The sequence below is a fragment of the Pristiophorus japonicus genome, chromosome 18 (genome assembly GCF_044704955.1).
Source record: "Pristiophorus japonicus isolate sPriJap1 chromosome 18, sPriJap1.hap1, whole genome shotgun sequence".
Lineage (NCBI taxonomy): Eukaryota > Metazoa > Chordata > Chondrichthyes > Pristiophoridae > Pristiophorus > Pristiophorus japonicus.
This window is the reverse complement of record NC_091994.1, coordinates 110,057,917-110,070,483: the sequence shown is the minus strand read 5'-3', so window position 1 is coordinate 110,070,483 and position 12,567 is coordinate 110,057,917. Positions and strand designations below refer to the sequence as shown.

Genomic DNA, 12,567 nt, shown 5'->3' with positions numbered 1-12,567 from the left:
GCAGACCCCTTGAAATCTTTTCGCAGACCCCGAGGGGGCAGTGGACCCCCAGTTGAGAACCCCTGATTTAAGGTACTTGAATTTGATCAGAGATGCTGTCACATGTCACATTAACTCGCTTGGTCTCATACACATACGAAAGAAACTGGAAGATTATTATTGGATTATCCCTTAGAGCTTAAAACAGTCATCACTGAAAGAATTCAGACACGAACATTGGGACTAAGTGGCAACCTGGTGAAAAGCAGGGAAGATTACGGTATTTGAATGAGATTAATTTTTTTCCCCCAGAGATACACGAAGGTTTCACTGCCCTAAGCAATCCTCGTCTACAACAGTAACAGTTGCTTTTTAATTATTGGGGATTCCTTAAAAGGTTATGTTCAGTGTTTAATCTACTTACTGTCCAGGATATCGCCCAGACCCTGAGAGCACAGCAAGTCCTTCAATCTCGTCACTTCGTCCTTCAATTCCCGGATAAGTTTCGCATTCGGATCCTCATTAATCACAGCATTGCACTTAATCTGCTTTGCACGATCTGCATACCTACAAAATAAAAACGCAGATAATGTTGAAAACTGCACCAAAATAGTCCAGCAGCTCAAACAATGTAGGGACTGGTGGGTGTCGAGACTGTAATACCCATGACCAAATCGTGAGTTTCATCAAATCTTTCCCAAGCTCCTAGGAACATTGAATAGTGATCAACAACACTCTCAAAGGGCGGTGAAGGGCTTTAGAGGAAAAATAAACCTGTAGGGTGCAGCTCCGTGTAAATATACATCGGCGTATAAAGTTACACTTACAAAGGTGCTCAGGCAATAGTCCTCAAACCAGCCACTTCGAAATGATGTTAGCACGGTGTTAAATAGTGGAAAAGGTGGCATTGCATAGAAACATAGAAAATAGGTGCAGGAGTCGGCCATTCGGCCCTTCGAGCCTGCACCGCCATTCAATGAGTTCATGGCTGAACATGCAACTTTAGTACCCCATTCCTGCTTTCTCGCCATACCCCTTGATCCTCCTAGTAGTAAGGACTACATCTAACTCCTTTTTGGATATATTTAGTGAATTGGCCTCAACAACTTTCTGTGGTAGAGAATTCCACAGGTTCACCATTCTCTGGGTGAAGAAGTTTCTCCTCATCTCGGTCCTAAATGGCTTACCCCTTATCCTTAGACTGTGACCCCTGGTTCTGGACTTCCCCAACATTGGGAGCATTCTTCCTGCATCTAACCTGTCTAAACCCATCAGAATTTTAAACGTTTCTATGAGGTCCCCTCTCATTCTTCTGAACTCCAGTGAATACAAGCCCAGTTGATCCAGTCTTTCTTGATAGGTCAGGCCTGCCATCCCGGGAATCAGTCTGGTGAACCTTCGCTGCACTCCCTCAATAGCAAGAATGTCCTTCCTCAGGTTAGGAGACCAAAACTGTACACAATACTCCAGGTGTGGCCTCACCAAGGCCCTGTACAACTGTAGCAACACCTCCCTGTCCCTGTACTCAAATCCCCTCGCTATGAAGGCCAACATGCCATTTGCTTTCTTAACCGCCTGCTGTACCTGCATGCCAACCTTCAATGACTGATGTACCATGACACCCAGATCTCGTTGCACCTCCCCTTTTCCTAATCTGTCACCATTCAGATAATAGTCTGTCTTTCTGTTTTTACCACCAAAGTGGATAACCTCACATTTATCCACATTATACTTCATCTGCCATGCATTTGCCCATTCACCTAACCTATCCAAGTCACTCTGCAGCCTCATAGCATCCTCCTCGCAGCTCACACTGCCACCCAACTTAGTGTCATCTGCAAATTTGGAGATACTACATTTAATCCCCTCGTCTAAATCATTAATGTACAGTGTAAACAGCTGGGGCCCCAGCATAGAACCTTGCAGTACCCCACTAGTCACTGCCTGCCATTCTGAAAAGTCCCCATTTACTCCTACTCTTTGCTTCCTGTCTGCCAACCAGTTCTCAATCCATGTCAGCACACTACCCCCAATCCCATGTGCTTTAACTTTGCACATTAATCTCTTGTGTGGGACCTTGTCGAAAGCCTTCTGAAAGTCCAAATATACCACATCAACTGGTTCTCCCTTGTCCACTCTACTGGAAACATCCTCAAAAAATTCCAGAAGATTTGTCAAGCCCATGCTGACTTGGACCTATCATGTCACCTCTTTCCAAATGCGCTGCTATGACATCCTTAATAATTGATTCCATCATTTTACCCACTACCGATGTCAGGCTGACCGGTCTATAATTCCCTGTTTTCTCTCTCCCTCCTTTTTTAAAAAGTGGGGTTACATTGGCTACCCTCCACTCCATAGGAACTGATCCAGAGTCAATGGAATGTTGGAAAATGACTGTCAACGCATCCACTATTTCCAAGGCCACCTCCTTAAGTACTCTGGGATGCAGTCCATCAGGCCCTGGGGATTTATCGGCCTTCAATCCCATCAATTTCCTCAACACAATTTCCCGACTAATAAGGATTTCCCTCAGTTCCTCCTCCTTACTAGACCCTCTGACCCCTTTTATATCCGGAAGGTTGTTTGTGTCCTCCTTAGTGAATACCGAACCAAAGTACTTGTTCAATTGGTCCGCCATTTCTTTGTTCCCCGTTATGACTTCCCCTGATTCTGACTGCAGGGGACCTACGTTTGTCTTTACTAACCTTTTTCTCTTTACATATCTATAGAAACTTTTGCAATTCGTCTTAATGTTCCCTGCAAGCTTCTTCTCGTACTCCATTTTCCCTGCCCTAATCAAACCCTTTGTCCTCCTCTGCTGAGTTCTAAATTTCTCCCAATCCCCGGGTTCGCTGCTATTTCTAGCCAATTTGTATGCCACTTCCTTGGCTTTAATACTATCCCTGATTTCCCTTGATAGCCACGGTTGAGCCACCTTCCCTTTTTTATTTTTACGCCAGACAGGAATGTACAATTGTTGTAGTTCATCCATGCGGTCTCTAAATGTCTGCCATTGCCCATCCACAGTCAACCCCTTAAGTATCATTCGCCAATCTATCCTAGCCAATTCACGCCTCATACCTTCAAAGTTACCCTTCTTTAAGTTCTGGACCATGGTCTCTGAATTAACTGTTTCATTCTCCATCCTAATGCAGAATTCCACCATATTATGGTCACTCTTCCCCAAGGGGCCTCGCACAATGAGATTGCTAATTAATCCTCTCTCATTACATAACACCCAGTCTAAGATGGCCTCCCCCCTAGTTGGTTCCTCAACATATTGGTCTAGAAAACTATCCCTTATGCACTCCAGGAAATCCTCCTCCACCGTATTGCTTCCAGTTTGGTCAGCCCAATCTATGTGCATATTAAAGTCACCCATTATAACTGCTGCATCTTTATTGCATGCACCCCTAATTTCCTGTTTGATGCCCTCCCCAACATCACTACTACTGTTTGGAAGTCTGTACACAACTCCCACTAACGTTTTTTGCCCTTTGGTGTTCTGCAGCTCTACCCGTATAGATTCCACATCATCCAAGCTAATGTCCTTCCTAACTATTGCATTAATCTCCTCCTTAACCAGCAATGCTACCCAACCTCCTTTTCCTTTTATTCTATCCTTCCTGAATGTTGAATACTCCTGGATGTTGAGTTCCCAGCCCTGATCATCCTGGAGCCACGTCTCTGTAATCCCAATCACATCATATTTGTTAACATCTATTTGCACAGTTAATTCATCCACCTTATTGCGGATACTCCTTGCATTAAGACACAAAACCTTCAGGCGTGTTTTTTTAACACCCTTTGTCCTTTTAGAATTTTGCTGTACAGTGGCCCTTTTTGTTCTTTGCCTTGGGTTTTTCTGCCCTCCACTTTTACTCATCTCCTTTTGTCTCCTTTTTGTTTCCCTCTGTCTCCCTGCATTGGTTCCCATCCCCTTGCCATATTAGTTTAACTCCTCCCCAACAGCACTAGCAAACACTCCCCCCTAGGACATTGGTTCCGGTCCTGCCCAGGTGCAGACTGTCCGGTTTGTACTGGTCCCACCTCCCCCAGAACCGGTTCCAATGCCCCAGGAATTTGAATCCCTCCCTGCTGCACCACTGCTCAAGCCACGTATTCATCTGCGCTATCCTGTGATTCCTACTCTGACTATCACGTGGCACTGGTAGCAATCCCGAGATTACTACTTTTGAGGTCCTACTTTTTAATTTAGCTCCTAGCTCCTTAAATTTGTTTCGTAGGACCTCATCCCTTTTTTTACCTATGTCGTTGGTACTAATGTGCACCACGACAACTGGCTGTTCTCCCTTCCTTTTTAGAATGTCCTGCACCCGCTCCGAGACATCCTTGACCCTTGCACCAGGGAGGCAACATACCATCCTGGAGTCTCGGTTGCGGCCGCAGAAACGCCTATCTATTCCCCTTACAATTGAATCCCCTATCATTATCGCTCTCCCACTCTTTTTCCTGCCCTCCTGTGCAATAGAGCCATCCACGGTGCCATGAACTTGGCTGCTGCTGCCCTCCCCTGATGAGTCATCCCCCCCCCAACAGGACCCAAAGCAGTGTATATATTTTGTAGGGGGATGAGTTCTGAAGGTTTAAATTTAGGCTTTCATTTAAATTTTTAAGCCCAAAAACCTTTATTAATTTTGCAACATGTATGTAGAGTAATAGAGACCAAACATCATTCGAGCATCAAAACTGAAGTTGCTGTCAGATAAAGAGCGCTGAAAGTGAATTTGGCCTTCTGAAGAATTCAAAGCTACTGCTACAGAGGTGTGAGTTAATCCATTTGTGGCAGTGCCACCACAAACATTGCCTGTAACACTTCGTATCGGAAGGTGTCAAAAACAGATATACCTTAAAGTACTGAGAGTTTCATCATAGTTTATGTCAGCTGGACTGAGAGCAGCAACCATAGCAGTACGCGAGTTTCCACCTAAGAGAAACACATGCCATCAGCATCGATAAACCAACACGGTTAAAATTAGTATTAAAGAAATGATTTGCAGTTATATAGCGCCTTTCGCGACCACCAGATGTCTCAAAGCGCTTTACAGCCAATGCAGTACTTTTGGAGTGTAGTCATTGTTATAATGTGGAAAACACGGCAGATAAATTGCGCACAGCAAGCTCCCACAAACAGCAATGTGATCATGACCATATAATCTGTTTTTGTGATGTTGATTGAGGGATAAATATTGGTCGGGACACCGGGGAGAACTCCACTGCTCTTCTTCAAAATAGTGCCACGGGATCTTTTACGTCCTCCTGAGAGAGCAGACGGGGCCTCGGTTTAGCGTCTCATCTGAAAGACGGCACCTCCGACAGTGCAGCACTCCCTCAGTGCTGCATTGGAGTGCCAGCCTAGATTTTTATGCTCAAGTCCCTGGAGTGGGACTTGAACCCACAACCTTCTGACTCCGAGACGAGTGTGCTGCCCACTGAGCCACGGCTGACAGTGTGACACAGGTGATCTTTTCCTACTTCCAACAAACTGCACTGGAGTATGAACCTACTTCATCTCAAGTCTTTGAACCCAAGACATTCTTGACTGAGAAGCACAAGCGCTCAGACTGTTGTGTCCTTGTGACGTACCAAAATTATTAATTGTTGACTTAAATTCTATACTGAGCCCAGGAACCTTTGCCACTGTATTTAATATTAAGAGCCAGCACGTGGTTTCCTTGGCTCTGGAAATGTAGAATTTAAAAAAATTTATTAGTTCCTGGGATGTGGGCGTCGCTGGCAAGGCCGGCATTTATTGCCCATCCCTAATTGCTCAAGAAAATGTTGGTGAGCCGCCTTCTTGAACCGCTGCAGTCCGTGTGGTGAAGGTGCTCCCACAGTGCTGACTTTGCCGGAGCGGTTTGATACAACCGAGTGACTCGCTGGGCCATTTCAGAGGGCAGTTATGAGTCAACCACATTGCTGTGGGTCTGGAGTCACATATAGGCCAGACCGGGTAAGGGCGGCAGATTTCCTTCCCTAAAGGACATTAGTGAACCAGTTGGGTTTTTCCCGACAATCCGGTAGTTTCATGCTCACCATTACTGATACGAGCTTTTTGTTTCAGATTTATTTAATTAACTGAATTTAAATTCCCCAGCTGCCGTGGTGGGATTTGGTCTCATGTTTCCGGATTACTCGTCCAATAACATAACCACTATGGGCCAGAGTTTCCCTAGCCTGTTTTTCTGGCGCCCTCACCCGAGATGCGCTGTTTTCATCCACATCCAAGCACGCCGCAAAAGGACGTCGGTATTCTGGCCGCTCCCCAGCCTCTCATCGGCCGTGGCACAGCGTAGCCCAATGGATTGGGGGCGGAGCCAGGTCCCGGCGCTGAAAATAGTGCCGGGACATCTGCACACGCGTGCTCGAGTCTGCGCGCATGTGCAGTAGCTCCTGGCAGGCCGTTTCTGCAAACGCGCGCTGTGTGGGAGGGGCCAAAGCACGCCGTCCCTAGCCCCGGCCGAATGGGCCCCCTCATCGGTGGCCCCCCTCATCGGTGGCCCCCCTCATCGGTGGCCCCCCTCATCGGTGGCCCGCTGCGTTCCCCAAGGTAGGACTTCTATTTTTTGTTTGTTGTTTACTGATTGATTTTGGTGCTTTAGGGGCAGGGTTCCTTCTATTTTATTTGTTAATTAATTGCTTATTACTTTTTGTGCTTTGTTTGGTGCTCGGTGGTGCTTTAAATGTAGTTACTTGCGCCGATTCCTTATCTCTAGGTAAGGTTTTTCTGTGCGGACAGAAGTGGCAACATATGCTGCCCTAAGTTAGTTTGGAGCAACTATTTGCTGGCCAAATGCCTAAAACAGGGGTAAATGGCTGGGAACGCCCCCTTTTGGAAAAAAAAAGCAGAACTAAAAAAAAACTTAACTGACTCACTTACACTGGCGCAAATTAAATGCCCAGAATTGCAACTAAAAAGATAGTCCAGAAAAATCAAGTTGCTCCAAAAAAAAAAAAGAGCAACTCCTGGGGAAACTTCGGCCCAATGCTACCTGTAATGTATTTGCTTCGTGGGTTCTTTGCTTAAGAATTCATAGCAACACATTGCTATTAAGAACTAGTTGGTTTATTAGCAAAAGGTTTAACAATCGCACTACACATTACCAGTTCATCCACCAGGCTCACAACCACCTGCCTCGTCGTGGATCCCCCAAACCCAACTGGCTGGGGTTTTATTGAGTCTTGTGAACATCACGTGATTGGCTAAGCCACTCCCCAACTCAACAGCTCTGCAAACCTGTGAGCATACTCACAGGTGTAAACCTTACACTACTGTACCCTTCCAAAGACTAAGAGACCATGGCTTAGTCTATAAACCATTAGGCAAAAATTAGTATTTGCATGGACAAAGAATTATAGTAACTATATATACTTAACTATACCTCCTCAGGATATAGAAAACAGCTGTCACATCTGTTATCAAACAGCATATGCCATTCTTTGTGACCATCAATTTTAACCCTGCACATGTCCCGATCAGCAAGATAGAAGCCAGTAACAGTATTAAACAAAATACTTCATTTTTGTTCGTCACCTTACCTAGATTCTCCCTGAGAAGCCATGTCAGTACAGAGTCTCTGTAGGGAATGAAGTCAGACTTCTTTTTCTTCTTGCTCTGTTCAAATACATGTAAAGTTAAGTTAAAGTTAATGAATAAACAGATTGGCACCCCAGCCACCACCTTCAACATTCACTCCCTCCACCACCAGCGCACCGTGGCTGCAGTGTATATCATCTCCGGCAGCACCTCCCAAACCCGCGACCTCTACCACCTAGAAGGACAAGGGCAGCAGGAGCATGGGAACACCACCACCTCCATGTTCCCCTCCAAGTCACACACCATGCAGACTTGGAAGTATATCGCCGTTCCTTCATCGTCGCTGGGTCAAAATCTTGGAACTCCCTCCCCAACAGCACTGTGGGAGTCCCTTCACCACACGGACTGCAGCGGTTCAAGAAGGCGGCTCACCACCACCACCTTCTCAAGGGGCAATTAGGGATGGGCAATAAATGCCGGCCTGGCCAGTGACGCCCACATCCCGGAATAACTAAAAGAAAATGATATCATTATCCATCTTGGGTCTTTCTTTACATAAAGCTGGATTTTTGCTAATTCAGATCAGCGGCTATTTCCAAATGTTGCCAATTACTTAATTAATAAATAGAGAGCTCCCTAGAGCTAAATCTCTGATTCTCCACTAAAAATGGTAACATTCTCAATTTTAGTCTGTTCTCAAACAGCACTGGAAAATTGCATTCACTGCGTAGTCGGAGATAAGTTATTTTCCACCTTTAACCTGCATGGATTTGTTTGCCTATGAATGATGTGTTCATCTTTGCATTGATTTCTTTTTCTCCTTCCAATCGGTTGTAGTTTCATTTCTTGCCTAACCACACCCCAGCTACCTCATCCAAGTGAGGAAATTGTAGAATCATAGAAATTTACAGCACGGAAGGAGGCCATTTCGGCCCATCATGTCCGTGCCGGCCGACAACGAGCTATCCGGCCTAATCCCACTTTCCAGCTCTTGGTCCGTAGCCCTGTAGGTTACAGCACTTCAAATGCAAGTACTTTTTAAATGTGGTGAGGGTTTCTGCCTCTACCACCCTTTCAGGCCGTGAGTTCCAGACCCCCACCACCCTCTGGGTGAAAACATTTCTCCTCAAATTCCCTCTAAACCTCCTACCACTTAGTTTAAATCTATGCCCCCCTGGTTATTAACCCCTTTGCTATGGGAAATAGGTCCTTCCTATCCACCCTATCTCAGCCCCTCATAATTTTAGACACCTCAATAAGGTCTCCCCTCAGCCTCCTCCGTTCCAAAGGAAAAAAAACTCAGCCTATCCAATCTTTCCTCAGCGCTAAAATTCTCCAGTCCCGGAAACATCCTGGTAAATCCCCTCTGTACCCTCTCTAGTGCAATCACATCTCTCCTGTAAATGTGGTGACCAGAACTGCACGCAGTACTCCAGCTTTTATTGCGGGTAATTCCTTTATAAATATTAGATACTTCTGGTTAAAATTCAGGTAAAGGTTTTTAGGCCGTTGAAGCATTAATTTAAGGAAGCTTGGGCCAAGTTGTCTCGTACTGCTCTTAATATCACATCACTTAAAGGAAAATGTGACAACGGGTAATTGGAAATTAAAATGTTTTCAACAGGTGCTGGAAGGATTGGAAAAGAACACTGAACTGCTGCCAATACTCAAATAGATAGTTGAGTTAATCTTGAAAAGCATCAAGCTTCCTGGGTACTGCCGCTTACTCATAACTACCACCTTCTTTTGTGTATTTGGGATCGGGGAGTTTCAGAAGCTCCCAAGAGCTATGTTCCTGCGACTGAACCAGATTACCTGCAGTTTTCGAACACTACGGGGAAATAAATCACAAAGCAGGACGGAACTGAAAAGTGGCAGCAGCGATAAGGCATGCCACCCGTTCCCTCAACCGGCAGTTCGCCCTCAACCTGCGCAACATCCATTCTAGCAACTTCTCAAAACCCTGCAATATCCCGTGATGCGTTGGGTGCAAAGTGCAACCTGTCTTCTGCTGCAAAAACAGGAGAAATGGTCAAGTGATACCTGGAGCCACTATTTTACAGTGACTGAATCGGTTCAATTGCATTTTATTACATGAGATTCTGGGATTGATATTGGTATTTTGGCCATCACATGCCACATATCTGTCCTTTTTAAAATTCGTTCATGGGATGTGGGCATCGCTGGCAAGGCCGGCATTTATTGCCCATCCCTAATCGCCCCTCGAGAAGGTGGTGGTGAGCCGCCGCCTTCAACCGCTGCAGTCCGTGTGGTGAAGGTGCTCCCACAGTGCTGTTAGGGAGGGAGTTCCAGGATTTTGACCCAGCGACGATGAAGGAACGGCCGATATATTTCCAAGTCAGGATGGTGTGTGTGACTCGGAGGGGAACGTGGAGGTGGTGGTGTTCCCATGCGCCTGCTGCTCTTGCCCTTCTAGGTGGTGCACGGGTTTGGGAGGTGCTGCCGATCCATGTATGGTGGCGGTATAATGATTTGCACAGTGCCCATTATATTTCAACATATCTCACAACAGTTTACGGAGTAGTATAAAACAAATGAAAATTAAGCAGGGGGTTAAAAGAGCAAAAGGTCAGGTGGAGGCAAAACCATGGTCAGGATAAGGGCCTTAAACAAGGTTTTTGAAAGCAGGGAAGGCAAAGATGCCGAGAAAGAATTCCAGAGCGGGAGGGCAAGATGGCTAAACGAATGGCCGCTGATATGTGGGCAGGGAATGAGAAGTAGGAAATGCTGGAGGACAATAAGGTTGGAGAAAGGGAGGGATTTGAAGGACGGACACTTGACGTGGGAAACAATGGAGTTCGGCAAATGCAGGGGTGCTGGTGATTAGGAACATAGGAACAGGAGGAGGCCATTTAGTCCCATGAAATGGTGGCAGATCTGCGACTTAGCCCCAGCTTCCCGCCTTGGGGTTTAGACAGTGGAGGGAAGACAAGGCGACATTGCAGAGGTGAAGGTCACCTTGGTCATGGGTCGGCATCTTACGCCTACACCCGAAGTGGCAGTCGGGAGAGCTCGGTGGGAGTCAGGGCCAGAGCCAGATAGATGTTCGCAACAGCAGAAAAGACTGGCTTCGGTTCTGCCAACATTTAGCAGGAGATGTTTTTGGATCATTCAGACAGGCAATTGGACAAAAGATGATATCCAGCTTGACTTCATTGACCCAATGGTGGTTATCAACATGTCTGATTGCTGGCCCCATCAAATTCTGTATTCATTCCATCAACGGTCAGAGATTTTTAAGATGATATTCTGCAATTGCACACATTTTCCCTGTGAAAACTGCCAGTCAATAGCCTTGATATTTTACAACTTCAATTCCTTCAACTAGAAAAGCGTCTGCACTGATACAGCTTGGAGAAAAAGTGCTCGATCCCTCATCAGTCCCAACACTGGCTGGCTATTTGAATACTTGGTCATTCCCAATCTCAAACTGATTATTACAAGAAAATACAACTCAATGCAATGCTGGCTGGCACTTCATTTTTTCTTACAAATATAAATATAAATAAATATCCTGCACCTCACATTTTCCTTTACAAATAATGGCAAGAAAGCAGCTTTTCCCTAGGCACCTGCTTGACGCTACCCAACAATCAGCTGGGATTAGCAAATTCCAAACTATCCTCCCTGTGGGGAAAGTAACCTACACTCAACAAGCTCTCCCGCCTGATGCCAGGTCTCCGGTTATGAACTTCTCATGTAAAGGCAAAACACTTGCTTTTCATTATTCCACACCACAGTGCCTCAAGTGCACTGCCATTGGCTGACCCCGATCTTTATTGCTCAAATTAATTTGCCAATCATTTTACTCAATATCCTTGAAATTTCTAGAAATAAGTTTTTGCAGACCAAAATATAATCTGAAAGCTGCAAGGAGGCCATCAATATAAGGCAGTCACCAACAAATCCAATCGGGAATTCAGAAGGAACTTCTTTACCCAGAGGATGGTGAGAATGTGGAACTCGCTACCACAGGGAGTGGTTGATGCGAATAGTATCAATGCATTTAAGGGGAGGCTGGACAAACATATGAGGGAGAAGGGAATAGAGGGTTGTGCTGATAGATTTAGATGAGGAAAGACGGGAGAAGGCTCGAGTGGAGCATAAACGCCGGCATGGACTGGTTGGGCCGAATGGCCTGTTTCTGTGCCATATACCGATCGATTGCGATCTCGGTCTCTCTATCCCTCTCTCTCCCCACCCCCCAACCAAGTGGAAATATTTTCTCTACTTTCCACTATGATAATTCTTTTATCTTTAAAAAAAAATTAATAACTAGATGAGAGAGAGAAAGTTTGCAACAGTCAATAGCATCTTTAGTAAAGATAACATATCAAGCTGCAATGATGTTAGCCAAGTATAAATAAATTCCAAGTAATCTGTAGTCGCAGTCCAATATTTACCCCACATTCCTAAATTATTTCAAATTCATCCTCAATGAACAGCAAACTTTTAGTCAAAACTTTATGCCAGCCACATTTCTACAAAGCGAGATGGATGTATTAGTGTGGTGTCAAACTGATGCTTTAGTAATTCAGTACCAAAAAGAAATAGACACACAAACGAAAAAGATTTTCATACCATTAAAAAACATTTCCTTAGTAATTAAAATGAGTTATGTTGATTATATATGTGATATTTCTATCTTTGTCTGGTTTTTGAAATGAGCAAGCAACATGCAGTGAAGGGAACACACAGAGCGATGTACTTCCAAACAGAGATTCTTTTTAGATTTTGCTTTATGTACGGGACATCAAGATTAGATTAGACAGGCACACGATACGATTATAGTCCGAACGTTACCTTACTGGGCGCGTTATCCTGCGATGTCAGCACAATTAAAAAAGACAAAGAGTTATGGTGAACAACCTTTCTCCATCTTAAAATTTCTGATAATGTAAGAGTGTTGAGATAAAGGATCAGAAACTCACCACTTCTGCAAGGGCAGAGATGACTTTTCCCAGCGTTGTGAGTGATTTGTTGATATTTGCTCCTTCCTGAGAGGG

General features: G+C 45.0%; 1 protein-coding gene across 18 annotated transcripts in view; it reads right to left on the bottom strand.

Annotated features, from left to right (window-relative positions):
* Positions 1-12,567, bottom strand: part of kif1b (kinesin family member 1B) — a 327,704-nt gene that overhangs the window by 197,662 nt on the left and 117,475 nt on the right. For 8 of the 18 annotated variants that reach the window (XM_070860541.1, XM_070860555.1, XM_070860547.1 and 5 more), the window contains exons 9-13: positions 12,493-12,558; positions 12,365-12,382; positions 7,543-7,618; positions 4,852-4,930; positions 404-546 (exon numbers count right to left, since the gene is read on the bottom strand). In XM_070860541.1, the coding sequence (XP_070716642.1) occupies positions 404-546; positions 4,852-4,930; positions 7,543-7,618; positions 12,365-12,382; positions 12,493-12,558 (382 nt within the window). Of the gene's footprint in view, positions 1-403; positions 547-4,851; positions 4,931-7,542; positions 7,619-12,364; positions 12,394-12,492; positions 12,559-12,567 lie in introns of all 18 variants that reach the window. The other 10 variants (XM_070860540.1, XM_070860542.1, XM_070860546.1 and 7 more) reach the window with 2 other exon arrangements.